Source organism: Heptranchias perlo, unplaced genomic scaffold (genome assembly GCF_035084215.1).
Source record: "Heptranchias perlo isolate sHepPer1 unplaced genomic scaffold, sHepPer1.hap1 HAP1_SCAFFOLD_70, whole genome shotgun sequence".
Classification (NCBI taxonomy): domain Eukaryota; kingdom Metazoa; phylum Chordata; class Chondrichthyes; order Hexanchiformes; family Hexanchidae; genus Heptranchias; species Heptranchias perlo.
Window position 1 is genome coordinate 2,568,734 of NW_027139729.1, and position 25,801 is coordinate 2,594,534.

Below are 25,801 nucleotides of genomic sequence, written 5' to 3' on the forward strand. Positions count from 1 at the left end.
ACCAAGCTCAGTCCTAATGTCTCCTTCTTTGGCTCAGAGTCAATTGTTTTTCTGATTACGCTCTTGTGAAGTGCCTGGGAACGTTTTACTACGTTAAAGGCGCAATGTAAATGCAGGTTGTTGTATATGTGCTAACGTTGGCCTCAGCTTTGTCAGACAGAATCAGCCAAGGACGGCGGCTGCGCTGCTCCCCATGGTCGAAATGCCGGCAGCTCGCTGTGTAGGCCCACAGGTGCAGAATTACCACTTGGCCGGGTACTGGAGGGCAAACAGTGACTGGGGCCGAACCCCAGCATCACGCAGCACCTTCAAGAGAGAAAGGGAGAAAGAAATAGAGCCTGCGATGAATCTGGATTTCAAACAGCGAGGACGTGTCAAGGAGGGAGAGTGTGTGGGACGGGGATTTATTTTATTCGTTCATGGGATGTGAGCGTCGCTGGCGAGGCCGGCATTTATTGCCCATCCCTAATTGCCCTTGAGAAGGTGGTGGTGAGCCGCCCTCTTGAACCGCTGCAGTCCGTGCTTAATATGGGCAAGGAGGGAGAATGTGTGGGACGGGGGATTTACAGCTGAATAGGGGCAAGGAGAGAGAGTGTGTGGGACGGGGGATTTACAGCTTAGGTGGGACGAGAGCGGAAAGAATGTTCCAGAGAAACTAGAACTGTCTGTTGTGAATTTCTAACCTGTACTTACAGTGATGATTTTTGTAAATTATGAGGACAGATTGCATAGACTATGCTTGTATTGTCTTGAATTTACAAGATTAACGTGTGATCTAATTGAGGTGTTTAAGAAGATTAAAGAATTTTATAGGGTAGATAGAGAGAAACTATTCCCTCCAGTGGGGGAGTCCAGAACAAAGGGAAATCACCTTTAAAATTAGAGCTGGGCCGTTCAGGGGTGAATTCAGGAAACAATTCTTCACACAAAGGGTAGTGGAAATCTGGAACTCTCTCCCCCTGAAAGCTGTTGAGGCTGGGGGTGAATTGATAATTTCAAAACTGAGATTGATAGATTTTTGTTTGGCAAGGATATTAAGGGTTAAGGTATCTAGGCGGGTAGATGGAGTTAAGATACAGATCAGCCATGACCTAATTGAAGGACGGAACAGGATCGTGGGGCTGAATGGCCGACTCTTGTTCCTATGTTCCGAAATGCAACCATCCGCAATAAGATTGTGGATGGCAAGGGCCTTGTTCAGATTGAACGGACATCTGGAGGGAGATGAGGAGAGAGGAGGTGACCGATCAGGCAGTGCCTATAAATGAAGGAGAAATGATGACTGGTCAGGCAGTGCCAAAAATGAAGGAGAAATGATGACTGGTCAGGGAGTGTCTGTAAATGAAGGAGAAATGGTTACGGGTCAGGGAGTGTCTCTAAATGAAGGATAAATGATGCCACGTCATGGAGTGTCCACAAATGTAGCAGAAATTGTGACTGGTCAGGGAGTGTCTATAAATGAAGGAGAAACGGTGACTGGTCAGGGAGCGTCTATAAATTAAGCATAAATGTTGATTGATCAGGGAGTGTCTGTAAATAAAGGAGAAATGGTGGCTGGTCAGGTAGCGGACATCACCAAAAGTGGGAGTTATTACAGATGGACAGCTTACAGGCAGCTATAGGGAGGGACACTGTGTTGAAAAGAGGACGAGAGCATAAAGACCTAGCCAGAGACAGCACCTTCAGGGTAGGAGAGGGAGGGGATCAAGTGATTGTGGAACTGAACCTAACCAGAGTCAGCACCTTCAGGGGAGGAGAGTGAGGGGAACCAGTGAGTGTAGAACTCAACCTAACCAGAGTCAGCACCTTCAGGGGAGGAGAGGGAGAGGAACCAGTGAGTGTAGAACTGAACCCTGCCAGAGTCAACACCTTCAGTGGAGGAGAGGGAGTGGAACCAGTGAGTGCAGAACTGAACCCAGTCAGAGTCAACACCTTCATGGAAGAAAGAAAACTGAAATAGAAGGAAAGATGTTGGAGGTGGTGCGATGGGTTTGGATTTCAGCAGAGGGAGGAGGGTGAGTGTGTGGGCCGGGGATTTACAGTCTGGGAGAATGAATGGGAAGAATGTTCCATAGAAACTGGAATTCCCTGCTCTGAATTTCTATCCTGTATTCCCTGTATTCACAGTGAAGACTTTTGTAAACTCCTTTTACAGGGTATTACAAGGGGAGGATTTGAAGATGAGAAACTCAAACCAAATATCACATGGAGACCTGACAGTCACTCAATTCACCAGCACCTGAAGATCATCGGCCTTTGAATATAGAAGGAGAAATGTTTGTCTGTTCTGTCTGTGGGAAAATATTTCAAACATCAGTGTAACTGGAAAATCACCGAGACACATACACCCGAGTGAGAGTGTTCCAGTGTACTGACTGTGGAAAGAGCTTTAACCAGTTGCACAGCCTGAAAACACATCAGACCATTCACAGCGGGGAGAAACCAAACACGTGTTCTGTGTGTGGACGAGGCTTCAACTAATCGTCCAACCTGGAGAGACTCGAGGACACCCGCAGCACGGAGAAACCGTGGAAATGTGGGGACTGTGGGAAGGGATTCAGTTCCCCGTCCCGGCTGGAAACTCATCGACGCAGTCACACTGGGGAGAGGCCGTTCACCTGCTCCATGTGTGAGAAAGGATTCATTCATTCATCCAATCTTCTGGCACATCAACTTGTTCATACTGATCAGAGACCTTTCAAATGTTCTGAATGTGAAAAGAGCTTTAAAAGTAAAAAGGATCTACTGACACACCAACGGACTCACACTGGGGAGAGGCCGTTCATCTGCACTGAGTGTGGGAAGAGATTCACTCAGTCATCCCATCTGCTGATACACCAGCGAGTTCACACTGGGGAGAGGCCGTTCACCTGCTCTGTGTGTGGGACGGGTTTCACTCTGTCATCCGGCCTCATTGAACACCAACTTGTTCACACTGATAAGAGACCCTTTAAATGTTCTGACTGTGAGAAGAGCTTTAAAAGAACAAGGGATCTGCTGAAACACCAGCGAGTTCACACTGGGGAGAGGCCGTTCACCTGCTCTGCGTGTGGGAAGGGATTCACTCAGTCATCCAACCTCATTGAACACCAACTTGTTCACACTGATAAGAGACCCTTTAAATGTTCTGACTGTGAGAAGAGCTTTAAAAGAATAAGGGATCTGCTGAGACACCAGCAAATTCACGCTGGAGAGGGTCCGTTCACCTGCACTGAGTGTGGGAAAAGTTTCACTCATTCGTCCGACCTGCTGAGACACCAGCGAGTTCACAATGGGGAGAGGCCGTTTACCTGCTCCGTGTGTGGGAAGGGATTCACTCGATCATCCCACCTGTTGAGTCACCAGCGAGTTCACACTGGGGAGAGGCCGTTCACCTGCTCCCTGTGTGGGAAGGGATTCACTCACTCATCCAACCTGATTGAACACCAACTTGTTCACACTGATAAGAGACTTTTTAAATGTTCCGACTGTGAGAAGAGCTTTAAAAGAAAAAAGGATCTGCTGACACACCAACGCATTCACACTGGGGAGAGGCCGTTCACCTGCTCCGTGTGTGGGAAAGGATTCATTCAGTTATCCAGCCTCATTGAACATCAACTTGTTCACACTGATAAGAGACCCCTGAAATGTTCTGTCTGTGAGAAGAGCTTTAAAAGAAAGTGGAATCTGCTGAGACACGAACGTAATCACACTGGGGAGAGGCCGTTCACCTGCTCTGTGTGTGGGAATGGATTCACTCAATCATCCCACCTGCTGAGTCACCAGCGAGTTCACATGTGATTACAGGGGTTGGATTCTGCTGTTATTGCTGCTGTTAATCACATCCAGGACTGAACCATGTTCATTCTGACAGTTGGAGTTTGTTTCTGATGTTAATAACCCATTTTTACTGTATTCTGTACAAGAGTCAAATAAATCAGCTTTCCTTTGAAGACAGTGTGTCCAGTGCTTGACATCTTGATGATAAGACAAGCTGATTGAGGATTATTATGAAGTGAGTCGAATCCATCTTAGAACTGAGTTCCTATACCTTTTAAAAGATGGATATACAAGACATCCAAGTCTGACAGGACTGATTGTCCCAGCACTGACTGTGTGTATAACAGGACTGAATGTCCCAGCACTGACTGTGTGTATGACAGGACTGGGTGTCCATGCACTGACTGTGTGTATAACAGGACTGAATGTCCCAGCACTGACTGTGTGTATAACAGGACTGAGTGTCCCAGCACTGACTGTGTGTATGACAGGACTGAGTGTCCCAGCAATGACTGTGCGTAGAGTGTACATGGGCTGTGGGAGGAGATAAATGGGTGGGGTAGAATCCATGATAGGGTGGAGTGACATGGGGTTGTCGGAGGAGATTAAATCTGTTGGAGGAGGTTACAGAGATAGGGAGAGGGCGAGGACCATGGAAAGTTTTGAACACGAGGATGAGGATCTTAAAATGTCGGACCGGGAGCCAATGTACGAACACACGAACAGAAACGTATGGTTCACTGCCCGGCAGACAGGTGGTGAAGACATTGATGTCCGCGGGGGAACAGTCAGGGTCACAGCAGCAGTCGAGTTCGCAGAATCCGCCAGTCAGGTCACAGGTACAAATGGGAACGGCTGGAACAAGACACACAGTGAGATCTTACAACAGAGCACGGACGGTCTCAAAGACCACCTCCCTCCCTTGCAACTGTTACCACTGGCGGGAGGGTCGGTAACCAGAGGACACAGATTGAAGGGAATTGGGAAAAGAGCCAGAGGGAGATGAGGAGAATGTTTTTAGGCAGCGAGTTGTTCTGATCTGGAATTCACTGCCTGAAAGGGCGGTGGGAGCAGATTCAATAATAACTTTCAAAAGGGAATCGGCTCAATCCTTGAAGGGGGAAATTTGCGGGACTGTGGGGAAAGAGCAGGGGGGAGTGGGACTAATGGGATCGCTCTTTCACAGAGCCGGCACAGGCGCGATGGGCCGAGCGGCCTCTTTCACAGGGCCGGCACAGGCACGATGGGCCGAGCGGCCTCTTTCACAGGGCCGGCACAGGCACGATGGGCCGAGCGGCCACTTTCACAGGGCCGGCACGGGCGCGATGGGCCGAGCGGCCTCTCTCTGTGCTGTTTGATTCTCGCTTACTTTTGGGCTCCGACCCACGGCCCGTTTGACGGGGAGGCGGGAGAGTGACTCCCCCCCGAGCCCAGCTCGACACCGGGCGCTGACAGAGTGGAGATTCACGGGGCCCGCAGGAGGCCCCGAGTAACTTCCCCCGTCACTCCACCCTCCCCTCTCAGGCCACTCCCGGGTGCGGGCCCTCCCTCTGTCGGCCTCGCCCCCGCCCACAGCACCGCCCGCCCGCCATCATCCTCTCGGCGCCGGCCTGTTGCTAAGGGAACGCGGCACAGGAACCGCGCGGCGCATGTGCGGCATCCCTCTGGCCCGAGCGGCGCATACGCCTCGTGACGTCAGCGCGCAAAGGTGAGTGACGCTTCAGAGTGTCACGTGGTGGAAGGCGTCAGCCCAGGAGACGGGGGGAGGAGAGAGCTGTCAATCAAAGGGCCCGGATTCAGCACTCACTGCGCACAGGTTTTGGAGAATTTGTTTAAAATGCAAAATGTGCAAGAATGAAATAAAATTAGAAATGTACCAAAAAAAGGGAAAAAAAACTGCAAATACAATAATCTGAATTTAAAACAGAAATGTCTAAACTCACATAAGGCTGATGGTCTGGGTCCTCCCGCCACTATTAGTCGTCTCTCCCTGGGGCATAGGATGAGCAGAATGCTTGAATGTACCTTTTTTAATGCAGATGGTGCTGGACCAGCGAGGGAGGCTGTGGGGCCTGATTGTATCAGCAATTTCCAGAGAGTTGGCGAAGTACCTGACAGCGATACGTTGGGATGCGACAGCCACGAAATTTCAAATTATTTTGGTACATGTGCACTGGTTTTTATTGATTGCTGTACCTGGACACCTAAACCCCTTTGCTCCTCTACAGTCCCTAGTTTCTCACCATTAAGAAAATTCTCCTATTTCTCACTTGGTGCCAATTGAATGTACAGAAGGCCGGTGTTTATGCTCTGCATGAGCCTCCTGTCACCCTTCTTCATCTAACCCTAACAGCATATCTTTCCATTCCTTGGGATATGACAGCCTCGAAATTGGGATCTTCAATGTTATTTTTGATACATGTGCACTAGATTTCCAAACTTCGCCAGTAAAAGTAATGGACTTTTATTGTTTGGTGTACCGAGACACCAAAGCCCCTTTGCTCCTCGACAGTCCCAATAGATGCTCTTTGTATTACTCCCCGCATCTTTACAGTCTGGCAGTGTTTACTCTCTTCACTGTCCAATAACAACAGAGACGGCGAGACTGGAACTTTTTTTTGTATTTCAAAATATAGTTTATTTCATAAAATTTATGGATACACACAGTTCAATGTAAATATCAGTTACAATTCAAAATAATCAATACAGATTGTGCACACGACGATTCCATTTTTACAATTCAACACACAGTATATATTTTCTCGGACATGATGTACAATACAAGGTGAAATAGCCTTGCACAGTGGCCTTTCCCCATAGAGCCTTTGCCTGGGCCGCACCTCGCTTCAGTGTGTCCCACTGCTGTCGGGGGTGAACCCCTCTTCGACTCCATGGTATAGGGATCCTGTCTCTGTGGATGGGGGTTATCACCTTTTACCCGAATACATGGATCCATTCGCCCACATTCATGTTAGTGTTTGGCAAACACTGTCTGATGTCTTTCACACACCTGTAGAAGCTTGGGGTCAGAGACGTAGGGGGTAATTTCACCTTCACTGCTTGGGCGGTAAACTGAGGGAGCAGAAAATAAAATCGGGCCTGTACTTTCAGCGGGGGGAGGGGTTATCCACTCCATCGGTTCAGCCCCCAGCGATGGTGAAAATTTCCCTCCACGTGTTGTGAACCGGTGTAGTTTGAGACAATGGACCAGCTTGTGGTCTTCGAAGATTGATACTTGGGCGTAGGTCAGGTAAGGTGTGGCCGATTTTAACTATCCCCGCCTGGCGGAAATGGGGTGGTAGAGGCGAGTAAATGGTGTCAGGTCACTTAACGCCCCTTTAACGTTGGAGTTCCTGCCTCCACCATCGTGGGTCGGGTCCTGAGAAGAGCGGCCGGAGCAACACCCACCTGTTTCCGGGTCAGACCACGTGTAATATGTAAATCAGAGTATTATGACGTACACGGGACAGTATTTAAATTTGGTGACGAATGGGAGGAGGAGCCGCCCTATCGATGGGCATTGAGTGATCCAGAACACTGAGAAGTTTATTTTTAACTTATATTTTTTGGAGTAAGGATGAGCCGGAGAGCTTTCCCTTGGCCTGCTGAGGCCGTGAGAAATGTCCCGGCCCCTGATCGTCTCAGAAATGTATCAGGAGGTTTCCTTATAGATCTGTGTAACCAGGCCCAGCCTCATGTCCCATTAAACTCCCTGCCGTGAGTAAACATTGCTGCACAGCAGCTCAGAGAGGAAATGATCTCCGGAACTCCCCACTGGAATTTGAAATTACATTAATATTTTACCAGTCAGTAACGGTCCGGGTGTTGGTCCATTATTATTCTGTTCTGGTCAAAACAAATGTCCCAATGAACAGGACGCTGTCTGACACTGACAGCTCACCTTCAGTCCATCCCACCGAGCAGTGTGTGTGATGGGAAATAATCATCAACCGAAAAGGAGGATTTGATTTTATTCATTTCAGGATTAAACATTTAATATTGAAATCATATTATTTCCAAACTAATAATAGCAAATAATTTAATGTTAGAATCACATCTTGTATCATTTCACAAACACCGCATTTGTCGGGTAAAATATAATTCCTGTCTGCTATTTCTAAATTTATTTAAAGTATTGGATTGATATCGGTTACTTCAATGAACTTATTGATGTCAATAGATAGGAAAAGCAGGCGTGATGAATAACGGGCGCCCGATCCGCTACCGCCCGTCTCACGCCACCGTCAAACGTGAAAATTTACTCCAAATGACTTTTAATTCAATTTCTGATGATAAATCTTGAGATGTTTCTATGATTTAACTAATGTAACAATTAGATTCAGTGGGTATTTCACCCCGTTCTTCAGCTCCTCTCTGAATTTATTCTGGGTCACAATATAAATTCACGTGTTGGTGCAGGAACTGAGAAGTTGAAGCATGACTCCGGCTGACTCAATGTCACTGGCCATAAAATACTGGGCGTTTGCTGTCTGCAGAGAGATAACATAAAAAACGACAGTGCTCCATAACAATATAAAACTGCCTGATATACTGAAGAGTAAAATGATCGATTTCCTTCGGTTCTCCATCTCTGGATCCTTGTGATTCTCTCCATTGCTGCGGCCCCGGAGTCCCCTGCGGACTCTATTGGCCGCTAAAATGTGCCTGGCGGTGAGAACATTGAACAGAAAAATCAGAATGAATGGGAGACAAGGAGTTAACACAAGATTAAACAAGTCAAACGCTGTCCATGTGGGTGAAGTGAAAGATGTCGGTTTCCAGACACAACCCCGGGGTACATTGTCCATTATATATTCCGGGACAAATACGAAGTACCAGGGAATGTTTAGTAAACAGCTCAGCGCACTCACCACCCCGATAACAACAGCCGCCGTTTTCTCGGTGCAATATTTTGTTTTCAGCTTTTGACAACAAATGGCAACAAATCGATCAAAGGTGAAAACCACTGTGAACCAGACAGAGGCCGCTGTGATTGCAAAACTCAGGGTGACAATGAGACGGCACACGGGGGTAATGGTCAAGAATGAAACTGGGAAATAAATATCAACAATGCGCCACATTATGACATCAGTGATAACGACCAGGAGATCGGCCGCCGCCATTCCCACCAGGTAGCGAGTGATACATTTGGAGAGACCGCACTTTCCTCGGGACAGGATTACAATCGCCACCAAGTTAACTGTAAGAGAGAGAAACGGAAGGAGAGAAATTACTGATCAGACCTGGAGACAATGCAGCAGTTTGAGAGGATCTGGGGTGAAATTTCCAGCTTTTTTGCTGCATCAAACGGTGGAAACTGATTCACTGACCTGGGCAGCGCTTTTGGGCAGAAAAAAGTTTTTAAACACAATTTTCAATCATGCATTGCGAAATTGATACAGAACGTGAATAAAATGATCACCGGATCGACTGGAAGGGCCGAGTGAGGGGGCAGTGCCGGTGGGGAAGGGAGAAGGGGCTGAAATGTGCGGCAATCCAACGGGCAAAATTCGGATTAGGCTCCAGAGGGACGGGAAAGTGAGCGAGGGCCGGAAAGGTGAGGGGACAGGGAGAGCTGCTGTTGGGTTTGTTGCTGTGGTTGAAGAGAGCCGACAGGGGCTGGCACAAAACGGGAAAGACCGAGATCCGCGGCGGTGTTTTTGAGGCTTTGAATCGGATTGGAATTGGCAGCTGCAGGCCGAGCCAGTGAGTGAGGGAGGGAGGGAGACGATGAAAAGGACATGTAGGAGGTGGAGGGGAGTGAGGAGCAGATGGTTTGGGAAAGGGGATAAACAGAAGTAACGGATGAGGAGACAGAGGATTCAATGCAGTGGGAGGAGAGGCTGGGATTCACAGGGAGAGACTGCAGCAGAGTGTTGGAGGAAATCTATTTTATAGGTCCCACTCACACAATCCAAACAATAAATTCAACCATTGATTTCTGTGGTTATTGTTGTCAGGGAATATTTCGTTCATTACATAATGTTTCAATAAATTGACTTTGCACATTCGATTAAAACTAAATCAAAATGCATTAATTGAATTAGCTTCGTTCTTTATTGAATTAAGCTGACACATAGCTTCTAGAATAGAGTATCCTAATAATTCAATGCGATCAAGAAATCACTGATTTTATTCTTTGAATACATTTCAATTAAATTCAAGTAAATTGAACATTCACGTAAACAGACTGAGGACCTGATAGCGATAAGCACATCCGGAGGGAGCACAATAAAACTCTCACAATCTGACAACATCCTAATAACACCTTCAAGTGACATTTCCTTTACATAATTGCACTGGAAGTTTCAGCAGTTTATTCCGATGAATTATTCACAACGCTGCTGCTCTCTAGCTCTCTCTCATTCTCTGTATGCCTCTCTCTCTCTCTCCCATTCTCACGTTCCTTCTCCCCCTCTCTTTCGTTTTCCTTCTCGGTCACGTTCTCTTTCGCACCTCTCTATCTCTCCGCACTCTCTCTACTCTTTCTCAATGACCCTTTTCATATCCGAGTAAATCCTAGCATCCCGCGCCTGCTTTCTCCTCACCAGCCCAGCGTTCCAACGATCCTATTCTTAGTGTAAGTTTGTTAAATGGTGAACCCTCTGTGAACAGTTTAATGTTTCTACAGATCATCCCGTTCTCCACCTGTTCACCGACACTGTTCACTTCATCTACAATGCATGGAATGAACAGAATCGAATCCCTCTCCCAGACACACCTCACAACAATTGAAATTCCTTCTCCTGTAATTACAAAGTACAGCGTTAGATGGCGGCATTGTTCAATTAACAAAACGCCAACATCACCGCTGCTGCAAAAAATCCACAGATAAATGGAATGGCTCCTGATTCCAACAGATAAAGTGCAAACTGATACAACATAACATCAAAACATTGCATTTTACAGTGAATTCATCGACAGTGAAGCAGAGAATGAGGTGTAAAAGTATCAGCAGCAAACTCAGTTCAATAGGCAGACATCTGAAGCGGCGTCAGATGCACACACAATTAAATAAACTTTCAGAATAGTGATAACCAATAAATACATTGAAATCCCAGTTAAACTGAACCATGTTATTGTGGAGGGAGGACATTGCGCTGCCTCCTTGTAACACTGAGACCGTGAGCTGTCTCATTATCAATCACTAAAAACATGTCAATGAAAAAAATATTCCAGGACAGGTTAGTTCCACAACATGAAACTGTGAAGAACTCCTGATGGTCTGAGACCAGCTCTTAGCCCAGACACCTGATTCCAATACAATCAGCACAGAGAATAATCCAGTAACAATGCCAGAATTGGATAAACAAAATCGTAAAGCATATAATGCAGCTGCTCGAAGACCAAAAGAGCAGAGACTGAGGACAGAACAGTCCACTGTGTAATACAAGATGGGAGGAAAAAAAAGTATCAAGTACAGCAGCAGATTTAATAACGATTTATACCTTGAACAGCTGAGATAATGGCTTACCTGGGATTCCAACGGCTGCAAGAACTGGATAATAAATACATTCTATCAGATACATTGCTGAATATCCCATTTCCGTGAGAAGCAATGATTTCTGTTGGCCTGGAAACCGCAGCTCCGGCAGGCACTCTGTGTGGATTCATTACAGCGATCCCTGATTTATACAGGGGGTAAATCTCCACTGACACGGTTATACCCCTGATCATTGCTATTAGTTACAGTCATTTGAACAAACAGGCCACATCAGCAGCTTTGACTCCGATGTAAATGATGACGTGGATATATCACAAACTTCTCAAAGTTCAGAACCTTGTCTTAATGAGACCTCTCTCAGGAATAAAGTGAAAAGCTGTGCTCAGAAAGGACTGGTCCAACAATGAGCGGCTTCATTTACAGTTTTCATATAATTGTATTGACCATGTTCACTTTTACCGATTCAATTATAAATTTTATAGATTTCTCCACATTATACATTGAATCCAGGGACACAAGCAGACCCGTTTCACTCTGTTCCTGCAGTTTCCCAGTGAAAATATGAATGTTGACACGAAGACAGCCTCTAAAAGTGTCCCCATCCTTTCAGGCAGTGCTTAACAACACTCCGTGTGAAAAATGTTCTCCTTATTTCCCCTCTAGTTGTTTTGCCAATTATTGTAAACCGATGACCTCTGGTTATCAATCCAATTATTTAATTACCCCTATTTGCTCTATAAAAACGCCTCATTATTATGATTACCTCTTTTTGATCTCCCCTTAACCTTTTCTGCTCTAAGGAGAACAAGCCCAGCTTCTCCAGTCTCTCCACATAACTGAAGTCCCTCATCCCTGGTATCACACTGGTAACTCTCCTCTGTAGCCTCTCCAAGGCCTTTACATCCTTCTTAAAATGTGGTGCCCAGTGTTGGATACAATACTCCAGCTGAGGCCTCACCAGTCTTTTGTAAGGGTTTAACATGACTTCCCTATTTTTTTATTCAATGCCCCTCTTTTACAAACCCATGTATCCCATCCGCTTGCTTAACCACCTTATCAACTTGCCCTGCCACCTTCAAAGATTTGTGAATATGCGCCCCCAGGTCCCTCTGCTCTTCCACCACCCCCAAAATATTACACTGAGTTCCATCGAGTTATTCGAAATTACAGCACAGAAACAGGCCATTCGGTCCAACTTGTTTATGCCAGCATGTATGCTCCATACGAGCCTCCTCCCTCCCTACTCCATCTAACCCTATCAGGATACGATATTCCATTATGCCTCTTGTGCTTATCTACCTTCCCCTTAAATGCATCTACGTTATTTCCCTCAACTACCCCTTGTGGTAGCGCATTGCACATTCTTACCACTCATTCGGTAAAGAAGTTTTACCTGAATTCCATATTGGATTTATTAGTGACAGTCTTATATTTATGAACTCTAATTTTATACTCCCTCCCAAGTGGAAGCATTATCTCTTCATCTACCCGACCAAATTCTATCATTATCTTAAAGACTTCTATCAGGTCACCCCTCAGCCTTCTCTTTTCAAAAGAAAAGAGTCCCAGCCTGTTCAGCCTTTCCTGATTAGGATATCCCCTCAGTTCTGGTATCATCCTTGTGAATCTTTTCTGCACCCTCTCCAATCCCTGTATATCCTTTCTATAATATGGAGACCAGACTGTGCACAATAATCCAAGTGTGGCCGAACCAAGGCTCCACACAAGTTTAACATAACTTCTTTGTTTATCAATTCTATCCCTCTAGAATTGAACCTCAGTGCTTGACTCGACTTTTTGTAAACCTGCGTCGCTACTTTTAGTGATTGGTCTATTTGTGCCAGAAAATTTTATTAAAATTTCAAAATATGCTTTATTTCATAAAATTTAATGATGCACACATTTCAATGAAAATGTCACAATTACCGTTCAAACAATACAATACAGATCGTGCAAACTAAGATCTCATGATTACAATTCAAAACACAGTACAGATCTTCTAATACATTCTGTACCGTACAAAGTGACATGTCCTTAAATGGTCGCCTTTCCTCAAAGAACCTTTACGTAGGCAGCAACTCACTTCAGTGCGTCCCTCAAAACATACTCCTGAACTTTGGAGTGTGCCATTCGGCAACAGTCGGTCGTGGACAGCTCCTTCAACTGGAATCCAAGGAGGGAGTGGCCCTGGGAGTCCTCAACATTGACTCTGGACCCCATGAAATCTCATGGCATCAGGTCAAACATGGGCAAGGAAACCTCCTGCTGATTACCACCTACCGTCCTCCCTCTGCTGATGAATCAGTCCTCCTCCATGTTGAGCACCACTTGGAGGAAGCACGAAGGGTAGCAAGGGCACAAAATGTACTCTGGATGGGCGACTTCAATGTCCATCACCAAGAGTGGCTCGGTTGCGCCACTACTGACCGAGCTGGCCGAGTCCTGAAGGATACAGCTGGCAGACTGGGCCTGCGGCAGGTGGTGAGCGAACCAACACGAGGGAAAACCTGCTTGACCTCGTCCTCACCAATCTACCTGTCGCAAATGCATCTGTCAATTACAGTATTGGTCGGAGTGACCACCGCATCGTCCTCGTGGAGATGAAGTCCCGTGTTCGCACTGAGGACACCATCCAACGTGTTGTGTGGCACTACCAACGTGCTAAATGGGATAGATTCAGAACATAGAATCATAGAATCATAGAAGTTTACAACATGGAAACAGACCCTTCGGCCCAACATGTCCATGTCGCCCAGTTTATAACACTAAGCTAGTCCCAATTGCCTGCACTTGGCCCATATCCCTCTCTACCCATCTTACCCATGTAACTGTCCAAATGCTTTTTAAAAGACAAAATTGTACCCGCCTCTACTACTGCCTCTGGCAGCTCGTTCCAGACACTCACCACCCTTTGAGTGAAAAAAATTGTCCCTCTGGACCCTTTTGTATCTCTCCCCTCTCACCTTAAATCTATGCCCCCTCGTTATAGACTCCCCTACGTTTGGGAAAAGATTTTGACTATCAACCTTATCTATGCCCCTCATTATTTTATAGACTTCTATAAGATCACCCCTTAACCTCCTACTCTCCAGGGAAAAAAGTCTCAGTCGATCCAACCTCTCCCTATAAGTCAAACCATCAAGTCCCGGTAGCATCCTAGTAAATCTTTTCTGCACTCTTTCTAGTTTAACAATATCCTTTCTATAATAGGGTGATCAGAACTGTACACAGTATTCCAAGTGTGGCCTAACTAATGTCTTGTACAACTTCAACAAGACATCCCAACTCCTGTATTCAGTGTTCTGACCAATGAAACCAAGCATGCTGAATGCCTTCTTCACCACCCTATCCACCTGTGACTCCACTTTCAAGGAGCTATGAACCTGTACTCCTAGATCTCTTTGTTCTTTCACTCTCCCCAACGCCCTACCATTAACGGAGTAGGTCCTGGCCCGATTCGATCTACCAAAATGCATCACCTCACATTTATCTAAATTTAACTCCATCTGCCATTCATCGGCCCACTGGCCCAATTTATCAAGATCCCGTTGCAATCCTAGATAACCTTCTTCACTGTCCACAATGCCACCAATCTTGGTTTCATCTGCAAACTTACTAACCATCCCTCCTAAATTCTCATCCAAATCATTAATATAAATAACAAATAACAGCGGACCCAGCACCGATCCCTGAGGCACACCGCTGGTCACAGGCCTCCAGTTTGAATAAGAACCCTCTACAACCACCCTCTGTCTTCTGCCGTCAATCCAATTTGTATCCAATTGGCTACCTCACCTTGGATCCCGTGAGGTCTAACCTTATCTAACAACCTACTATGTGGTACCTTGTCAAAGGCTTTGCTAAAGTCCATGTAGACCACGTCTACTGCACAGCCCTCATCTATCTTCTTGATCTAGCAGCTCAAAACTGGGCATCCGTGAGGCAATGTGAGCCAGCGGCAGCAGCAGAATTGTATTTCAGCACAATCTCTAACCTCATGGCCCAGCATATTCCTCACTCTACCATTACCAACAAGCCAGGGGATCAATCCTAGTTCAATGAAGGGTGTAGAAGAGCATGCCAGGGGCAGCACCAGGCATACCTAAAAATGAGGTGCCAACCTGGTGAAGCTACAACTCAGGACTACATGCATGCTAAACAGCGGAAGCAACATGCTACAGACAGAGCTAAGCGAGTTCACAACCTACGACTCAGATCAAAGCTCTGCAGTCCTGCCACATCCAGTCGTGAATGGTGGTGGACAATGAAACAACTAACGGAAGCAGGAGGCTCTGTGAACATCCCCATCCTCAATGATGGTTGAGTCCAGCACATGAGTGCAAAAGACAAGGCTGAAGCGTTTGCAACCATCTTCAGCCAGAAGTGCCGAGTAGATGATCCATCTCTGCCTCCTCCTGATATCTCCACCATCACAGAAGCCAGTCTTCAGCCAATTCGATTCACTCCACGTGATATCAAGAAACGGCTGAGTGCACTGGATACAGCAAAGGCTATGGGCCCCGACAACATCCCAACTGTCGTGCTGAAGACTTGTGTTGCAGAACTAGCTGCGCCTCGAGCCAAGCTGTTCCAGTGCAGCTGCAACACTGGCATCAACCCCACAATGTGGAAAATTGCCCACGTATGTCCTTTCCACAAAAAGCAAGACAAATCCAATCCGGTCAATTACCGCCCTATCAGTCTGCTGTCAATCATCAGCAAAGTGATGGAAGGTGTCATCGACAGTGCTATCAAGCGGCACTTACTCACCAATAACCTGCTCACCGATGCTCAGTTTGGGTTCCGCCAGGACCACTCGACTCCAGACCTCATTACAGCCTTGGTCCAAATATGGACAAAAGAGCTGAATTCCTGAGGTGAGGTGAGAGTGACTGCCCTTGACATCAAGGCAGCATTTGACCGAGTTTGGCACCAAGGAGCCCTAGTATATAGAAGTCAATGGGAATCAGGGGGAAAACTCTCAAGTGGCTGGAGTCATACCGAGCACAAAGGAAGATGGTAGTGGTTGTTGGAGGCCAATCATCTCAGCCCCAGGGCATTGCAGCAGGAGTTCCTCAGGGAAGTGTCCCAGCCCCAAGCATCTTCAGTTGCTTCATCAATGACCTTCCCTCCATCATAAGGTCAGAAATGGGGATGTTCACTGATGATTCCTCAGTGTTCAGTTCCATTCGCATCCCCTCAAATAATGAAGCAGTCCGAGCCCGTTTGCAGCAAGACCTGGACAACATCCAGGCTTGGACTCATAAGTGGCAAGGAAAATTCGCGCCAGACAATTGCCAGGCAATGACCATCTCCAACAAGAGAGACTCTAACCACCTCCCCTTGACATTCAACGGCATTACCAGCGACGAATCCCCCACCATCAACATCCTGGGGGTCACCATTGACCAGAAACTTAAATGGTCCAGCCACGTAAATACTGTGGCGACAAAAGCAGGTCAGAGGCTGGGTATTCTGCAGCGGGTGACCCACCTCCTGACTCCCCAAAGCCTTTGCACCATCTACAAGGCACAAGTCAGGAGTGTGATGGAATACTCTCCACTTGCCTGGATGGGTGCAGCTCCAACACTCAAGAAGCTCGTCACCATCCAGGACAAAGCAGCCCGCTTGATTGGCACCCCATCCACCACCCTAAACATTCACTCCCTTAACCACCGGTGCACTGTGGCTGCAGTGTGTACAGTCCACAGGATGCACTGCAGCAACTCGCCAAGGCTTCTTCGACAGCACCTCCCAAACCGGCGACCTGTACCACCTAAAAGGACAAGAGCAGCAGGTATATAGGAACAACAGCACCTGCACGTTCCCCTTCCAAGTGACACACTATCCCGACTTGGAAATATATCACCGTTCCTTCATCGTCGCTGGGTCGAAATCCTGGAACTCCCGTCCTAACAGCACGGTGGGTGAACCTTCACCCCACGGACTGCAGCGTTTCAAGACGGCGGTTCACCACCACCATCTCAAGGGCAATTAGGGATGGGCAATCGATGCCGGCCTCGACAGCGATGCCCACATCCCATGACCGAATAAAAAAACACACGTAGCGTTGTAAATAAAGTTCGTGAGCTGCAGGCTCAAGTCGCCAGATGGGACTATGATCTAGTGGCAATAACAGAGACGTGCTTCAAAGAAGGGGAGGATAATATTTAAAAATATTTATTTAAAAAGTCAAGTCACCTTGTAGCTCGGTTGAAAATGTAGTCAACTTGAAATTGTAGTTAGCAGTGAGGAGGATAGTAGCAGACTTCAGACAGACTGGTAATAAAATGGGCAGACACATGGCAGATGATATTTAATACAGAGACGTGTGAAGAGATGCATTTTGGGAGGAAGAATGAGGCGAGGCAATATAAACTAAATAGTGCAATTTTAAAGGTGTTGCAGGAACAGACAGACCTGGGGGTGTATGTGCACAAATCATGAAAGGTGGCAGTACAAGTCAATAAATCTGTTAAATAAAACTTATAGGATCATTGGCTTTAAAAATAGAGGTATGGAGAAAAGAAGCAAAGAGGTTATGCTAAACCTTTATAAATCATTGGTTTGACCGCAGCTGAAGTGTTGCCTCCAATTCTGGGCACCACATTTTAGGAAGGATGTCAAGACCTTACAGAAGGTACAGAGGAAATTTATTGGAATGATACCAAGGATAGGGAACGTCAATTAATTGGAGAGACTGGAGAAGCTGGAATTGTTCTCCTCAGAGCAGAGAATGTTAAAGGGCCATTTAATAGAGGTGTTCAAAATCATGAAGGGTTTTGATAGAGTAAATAAGGAGAACATGTTTCCACTGGCAGAAGAGTAGGTGGCCAGAGGGTCAGATTGAAAATTATTGGCAAAAGAACCAGAGGCGAGATGAGGAGAATTTGTGTACACAGTGAGGCCTATCAAGATGTCCGTTTGCAAATAATTCCAATAATCCATGGTCACTTTCAAAAGGTGGCCTTGAGCCTATTGACACAAAACAGCGTGTAAAGTTCTTCAAAATGCAAAAAGCCCCGGTTTGGGACAGAGTGAAACCGTCACTGAAAGATAAAGGAAAGCAGCTGGGTTGGGTGTGTGTCCAAACACTGTGCATTTTAACAGATTCCCACATCTCCACATCATGAAACAGAATTGCATTAGAAGTGTCGGAGCTCTATTATGGGATGGATGGATGGATGCATTAACGGTGGGAATTGATATGGAAATATTGGGGATTAAAAGCTTCATGCTGATCCCAACGGGCAACTGCAGCACTGAGTTTATTGAAGGACATTAGTCTCCACCCACTGTGCAGATCTAGATCTCAGTGATATGGTCAGCTCCAGCATACTGAAAGAGGAAGTGGAGTCTAAATAATGAGAACCGAATGGTGTTAGAATCCACTGGAAACCGGTACTTTGAGAGACACTTTACTCACTGTCACGAACATCATAATATGAGTGTCATCGCTTTGGAGGGCGGACTAAAAATACAAGATAAATAAGTAAAGAATTTGAAAATATTATGTGGTACATTTTGGTAGAAGGATTAAGGAGGCCACGTACTCCCTGGAAAATAAGCGTCTAAATTGGACACAGAAGCGAAGCAATGTAGGGGTCCAGATTCACAAATCATTAACAGCAGCAAATAAAGTTAACAAGGCCATAAATTGCAAACAAAGCACTGGGGTTCATTTCTAGAGCAATAGAATTGAAAAGCAGATGAGTTATGTTAAACTTATATAGAACCTTGGTGAGACCACACTTAGAATACTGTGCACACTTCTGGTCGCCATATTAAAAAAAGGATGCAGAGGCAGTGTAGAAGGTGCAAAAAAGATTCACAAGAATGAAACCAGAACTGAGTGGTTACGCCCATCAGGAAAGATTGAACATGCTGTGGATCTTTTCTCTGGAAAAGAGAAGGCTGAGGGGTGACATGATAAAGGTTTTAAACATTATGAAGTGGTTCGATAGGGTAATCGTAGAGAAAACACTCCCACTTGTGAGACAGTCCAAATCCAGGAGCCCTAAATATAGAATAGTCACAATAAATCCAATAGGGAATTCAGGAGAAACTTCTTTACACAGAGAGTGGTGAGAATGTGAAACTTGTTACCACATGGAGTAGTTGGGGCGAATAGTATAGATGCCTTTAAGGGGAGGCGAGATAGGTACATGAGAGATAAAGGTGTAGAAGGAAATGCTGATCGGGTTAGCTGATGTAGGATGGGGCGAGACTCGCGTGGAGCATAAACACCGGCACAGACCATTTACGCCGAATGGACTGTTTCCATGCTGTAAATTCGATATAACATCAGGTTGAAGTTACCAGTGAGAGCAAATACTTAAAAAGGAAACCTGAGGTTAAACATTTTGAACGTAAATTCACTGTGTTAATCTTTCTGATATGCTTTCAACTGAAAGTTAATTTCAAATAATTATTTAATTATTTGAAAACCACCAATATTCGAGGTGTCGTAACAGACTTATTCATGGTCATTGATTTATTAATAAATTCAATTCAATTCACTTAAAATACGTAGACATATTTAATATTGCAACTAATATCGCCTAAGCCATGAATAAGGAGATGTATTTAGGTACAGCATTCAATCAGAATGGGAGAAAGCAGAGGAAACAAACAGTCTCACGGCAAGAGGAGGACAGTACATGAGGAAACTGACCATTCACAATTTCACCTGGTTTGGGGCCCGGAATGGAAGTTGTGTAGTCAGCTGTTTACACCGAATAAGGTCAAGGGAGCAGGAGGTGGGTCTCATGGGCAAGCTCAGCTCGGAAAGTACATGCGTGGAGATCGGAGGGAAACTCGAAAAAGGCTCAGGATCAGGGCTGTATGATGGGGGAGCCTTAGGAGAGGTTGGGCTTGGTGATATTGGGAATTGTGGGATGCAGCATAGGCATCTGAATGGATGGTCTTAATCTTAGTGACTTCGGTTATGTAGAGAGACTGGAAAAACTGGGATTGTTCTCCTTAGAGCAGAGAAGGTTAAGTGGAGATTTAATAGGGGTGTTCAAAATTATGGGGGGTTTTGTTCGAGTGTGTAGTGAGAAACTGTTTCCACTGGCAGGAGGGTCGGGAATCAGAGGATACAGATTTATGTTAATTGGCAAAAGAACCAGAAGGAAATGAGGATAAATGTTGTTACACCGCAAGTTGTTCTGATCTGGAATGGTGGTGGAAGCAGATTCAATAGTAACTTCCAAAAGTGGATTGGATAGAAAGTTGAAAAGGGAAAAACTGCTGAGAGATGGTGAAAGATCAGGGGAGTGGGATTAATTTGATAGCTCATTTAAAAGCTGGCACATGCATGACGAGCCGAAAGGCCTTCCTCTGTGCTGTAAGACTTCATGAAGTTCACTAGGTCCTCGTATTTGTTGTTGGAGGAGAGTGTGGAGGGGGCTGGGAAAGAGATTTATGGAGATTGTGTGTTGTGGGCAAAAGAAGCTGGAGGTTATCTTTGGTCCCCAGGGTCATTCTGGAGCAGCAGGCGGTTTTCAGAGAGGACATAGTGTTTGTTCTAATTCTGGGTCAGCCATATCTGGTGATGGATGGCTAAACCAGTGGTGATCCAGATATGCTCAAGTCTGCACCCCTTGGAATTAAACCAGCAGGAACGATCAGGATAGAAGAGAGTAAACGTTTTACTCGGGGCAAAGGCATCAACGGTTGAAGAACGGGAGTGGTTGAGAAGTTACACAGCCGCAGAAGTATGATGACAAATGGCGGGTCAAAGTCTAGGCAACAGGGAGTGTGAAAGTGTTTGTTGCAAAGTTGGAACGCAGAAGTAATTTGATTTGAAGTAAGTAAGGAGATGTGGGTTATGATGGTTGCAAGGAAGTGACCAAGGCCTTGGCAGTGTACAACTCTGGGCACCACACTTTAGGAAGGATGTCAAGGTCTTGGAGAGGGTAAAGAGGAGATTTACCCGGATGATACCAGGGATGAGGGACTTCAGTTATGTGTAGAAGCTGGGGTTATTCTCCTTAGAGCAGGAAAGTTTAAAGGCAGACCTAATTGAGGTATTCAAAATAATGATGGGCTTTGATAGAGCAAGCAGAGTGAAATTGTTTCCGCTGGCAAGTGGTCTGTGACCAGATGTCACAGATTTCAAAGAGTTGGCAAAAGAACTAGAGGGAAATGAGGAGAAATGTTCACATAAAGAGGTTTCTGAAGATCTGGAACACACTACTTGAAAGGGTGATGGAAGCAGATTCCATATGAACTTTCAAAGGGCAATTGGACATGTACTTGAAGGGGACTAATTTGCAGGGTTATGGAGAAAATAATTGGGGTGTGTTACTAATTTGGATAGCTCGTTCAAGGAGCCAGCATAGACTCGACGGGCGGAAAGGCCTCCTTCCACGTTGTAAGATTCTTTGGTTCTATGATTCTTGTCAACTTGAAATTTTAGTAAGCAATGAGAAGGATATTGGCAGAGCTCAGGAGGGCATTGGTAGATTGGTGAAATGGGGAAACACATGGCAGATGACATTTAATGTAGAGAAGTGTGAAGTGATGTATTTTGGAAAGAAGAGTGAGAAGAGGCAATATAACCTAAATGATCAAATTGCACAGCGGGAGCATTAACAGAGAGACCTGGGGATTCACATACACAAATCATTGAAGGTGGTAGTTGGAGATTAAACGGTAAATGCCGACCCTCCTGCCAGTGGAAACAGTCTCTCCCCAACTACTCGATTGAAACCTTTCATTATATTTTTCTGAGCAACGGTCAGCAGTAGCACTGTGTTTGTTGAAGGACATTAGTCTCCACCCACTGTGCAGATCTATATCTCAGTGATGTGGTCAATTGCAGCATACTGAAGGAGGAGGTGGAGTCTAAATAATGAGAACAGAATGGTGTTTGAACTCACTGGGAACCGATACTTTTACAAACAGTTTACTCATTGTTACAAATGTCACAATTCGGGTGAACGGTATGGAAGGAGGAAGTAAATTGAACATGAATAAGTAAAGAATCTGAAAATATTGCAGGCAGAATTTAACAGTGATATCAAATACTTAGAACGGAAGCCGATGGTTTCAGCTCAGAAGCGCTTCACCTCGGACAAAGAGGAAGTTTAACCGCTGACAGTAAGGACAGTCAGCAGAACAAGAATGTGTTTAAACACACTGAATGAAAATTCATTGTGCCAATCTTTCTGATTTTCTTCCAACCGATGGTTATATTCATTAATTCTTTGAAAGCAACCACTATTAGAGGTGCAGTAACAGATATATTCTCAGGCATTCATTTATTAATAAAATACAATTCAAGGGACTTAAAATGAATAAAAATATTTAATATTGCAACTAACATCTCCGAAGCTTTCATTAAGGGGACAACACTCAAACAGAATGGGAACCACTGACATTAAGAACATTGTAGCAGAACCAAGAATGTGTTGAAATATATTGAATGAAAATACATTGTGGCAATCTTTCTGATCGGCTTTTAACCGAGTAATTAATTAATTCTTTGAAATCCACCCCTAATAGTGGTGCAGGAGCACACTGATTATCAGGCATTCATTTATTCATAAAATTGAATTGAATTCACTTGAAATCGATAGAGATGTTTAATATTCCACCTAATATCTCCTAAGCTAGCAATAAGGGGATATATTAGATTGTGCCCCCTTGTTCTCCATTTCACCATCATAACTGAATAAGGTCGATCGAGAGGTGTAAATTTGTAACTAATTCCATTAATCCATGGTAATTATCAATAGGTGCACTTGGGTCTAATTACAAAAAACAGCATGAAAAGTTGGATATAAGGGGTTAATGCTGAGCACAACTTGCAGCTGCAGCACTGTGTTTATTGAGGAACATTAGTCTCCACCCACTGTGTAGATCTGTATCTTAGTGACATGGTCAATTCCAGCACACTGAAGGAGGAAGTGGAGTTAAAATAAATTCCTAGAGCTGAATACCGCCTGAGTTATTCACCAGAAACATTTATTCGTACAGACAGTACACACACGCTTTTAAATATCACAAAACCCCTAAAATCGAGATGCAAGATGGAATAGAGAATGAAAAATAAGCAAGCAAACTGAAAATGGCCAGTACTGAAGAGAACAGTAAGAGCAGTTGGCTTCATGGCGGAAGAAAGCGATTTCAACTCAGAGAAGAGTGAGTTCAAAGAAAGAGGAACTTAACCTCTGACAGAAGGAACACTGTCTCAACACCAACTGAATAACTATAAATATATTTACTAGATTATCCACTGAATGTGTTCAAATTTTTCTTCTCCCCTTTTTCTCTCTATCTCCCCCAAAGAGGTGTATTCACGAAGGGAGTTGCTCAGGGCCGCCCTCCAATACCCCACCGCATTATCTGCTCATGTCTGAGTGCAGGGGGTTGATTGACCTGAGGTCAGCCGTGGTGACCCCTGGATAACTGTACCCTCCTAACGCGCATGCTCACTTCCAAGCATGGAACATATGGTATCATAGAATCATGGAATCAGAGAAGGTTACAGCACGGCAGCAGGTCATTCGGCCCATCGAGTCCGCGCCGGCTCCAGACATGAGCAATGAAGCTAGTCCCACTGCCCCGCCAGAAATAGCAGGGCTCGTCCGAGATGCAATAAGATGCGATAAGGCGACACTTGGCCGATATTTCATTCAATGGCTTTGGGGCACTGAGCCCACTGGTATCGCTGCTATCACCCATCCCCACCCCGCACCCCCCTCCCCGCCCCTTGATGGAGATCAGCAAACTCAGTGGATGTTGATCGTTGAATTTTCCTTTTATATATATCTTACTTCTACACTGTAGACAGTAACTGGGCAATCGGGAGACCAATATCTCCCCTTTTCACCCCGTCTCAAGGCGCCTCAGAGGAGCGTTATCAAACAAAATGTGACACCGAGCCGCTAAATGAGATATTAGGTCAGGTGACCAACAGTTGGTCAAAGCTGTAGGTTTTAACAGACAGATTCTCATAGATTCAATTGTCAAAGAAAAACTCGATCCGAGATACTTTAATACCGATGTGAAGAGAGATTGTCCCCTCACCGTAACACTCCCCTCACCGTTACCCGCAGAGAATTCAACACAAGCAAGCAACCGCTCTGAATGCTTTCCAATGTAGAGGGCTCCACACGAAATTATGAGTTGCTTTAATCCACTGAGATACCGGAGTTCGGACACCGCCGGGTTCAGTCGCACTCACCCGCTTACAGTTGCCCACTCAGACCGGGAATTAGTATAAAATTGTTTCACGACTCACCAAACAGCAGTAAAAAGCCGGTTGTATCCATTTTCGAAGAAGTGCTACTTTGAGGCATGAGAGCTGCAAGGAACGGCGACTGAATCACTTGCTCCAACTCACAGAAGGACAAACCCGGAAGGGTTGAGAGACTGAGAGCGGATATGGAGGATGGGTGGGAATGAGTTGGTCCCCACAATTAAAGTAACAGCACAGAGTTTTGTGCAACCTGAAATAAGATGTGGTTTGGAACATTGCAATGATCTAATATGGCAGCCTTTGACTATTAGACGGTGATCATAGGATGAAGGGATTAGAATGGACCATTTACCCAGAACAACACCGTAAATCGTTTGTGTTTAGTGAGAACGATTGCTCCCATCATGGTCAGGATCTCTATTACTGGGAAGGGACCGTGTCCCACTTCAGGCACTCGGTGTCAGCATCAAGCACCCAAAATTCAGGCGCAGGAAAAAATAACAACAAAGTGCCTCAACCCAAACCTCAGGTGAGCAAGTGTATCGATTATTGCTATTCTATTTCCCAAAACAGCCCTCCCGTGGGCTAGTTTAGCGAGGTGTTGTCCTTATTACATTACAGGCGATTAAAAATAAAACTGGAACATCCAAACCCGGAAGCAATTTAGTTCCACAGAAGTCTGGTATAATGAATGTAGATGGATATGTTCAATGTGACTATGATATTGAGTTGGTTTACTCTCTCATATCGCCCTGGTAACGACTGTGAGGTAGAAAATACCACCTCCAGCTTTCTCCAACCGCCAATTTCAAACCGTTTGTCGATAATAGAACCGAAACACAGCGCTCCGCACAAACCCTTACAGACTCGGGCTTCATATTCAAGGATTTCCAGAAACACGGAGCTTTTAAATAAACTCCGTTACAATTAACAGTCAGTAATATTCCTGCCTAAATACAGTCCCTTCTCTCACAAGTCAACCCGCCTTCTTCCATTTCAGTTCCAGACCCGATTCGATTTCCACACACATCCCCTCCCAGACGGGTTCAGCAGTTTAAAAACACCTTATTCCAGCTGATTTGGAGAATCTCATGTGTTGGTGTTTGAGTTGTGACGCGGAGTTTCTCCGCCAGTGTTACAGTCTCACAGACACTCTCGCCCTGAATCTGTAAAAAGAAAATAACCGTGAACTGGGACTGGAGCCGAACACATCCCCAGTTACAGTGAGGCCCGGACACCCCATTCTCAGTGTTTTATATCAGACAGTCTCCCACCTTCATGTTCAGCACTGGAGAGAGACAAACACACACTGTCCGTCTTACACTTCCAATCGGTGTGTCTATATCACGCTTGCCAGCATTATCCAACCTACATACACAGCACCAGAG

The 25,801-nt window shown here is 45.4% G+C and overlaps 1 protein-coding gene across 1 annotated transcript in view; it reads left to right on the forward strand.

The window, feature by feature from the left end:
* Positions 1-2,481: 2,481 nt before the first annotated feature.
* Positions 2,482-25,801, forward strand: part of LOC137318366 (zinc finger protein 850-like) — a gene marked incomplete at its 5' end in the record, with an annotated part of 51,663 nt that continues 28,343 nt past the window's right edge. The window contains one exon of the mRNA XM_067981252.1: positions 2,482-3,777. Within this exon, the coding sequence (XP_067837353.1) occupies positions 2,482-3,777 (1,296 nt within the window). The remainder of the gene's footprint in view (positions 3,778-25,801) is intronic.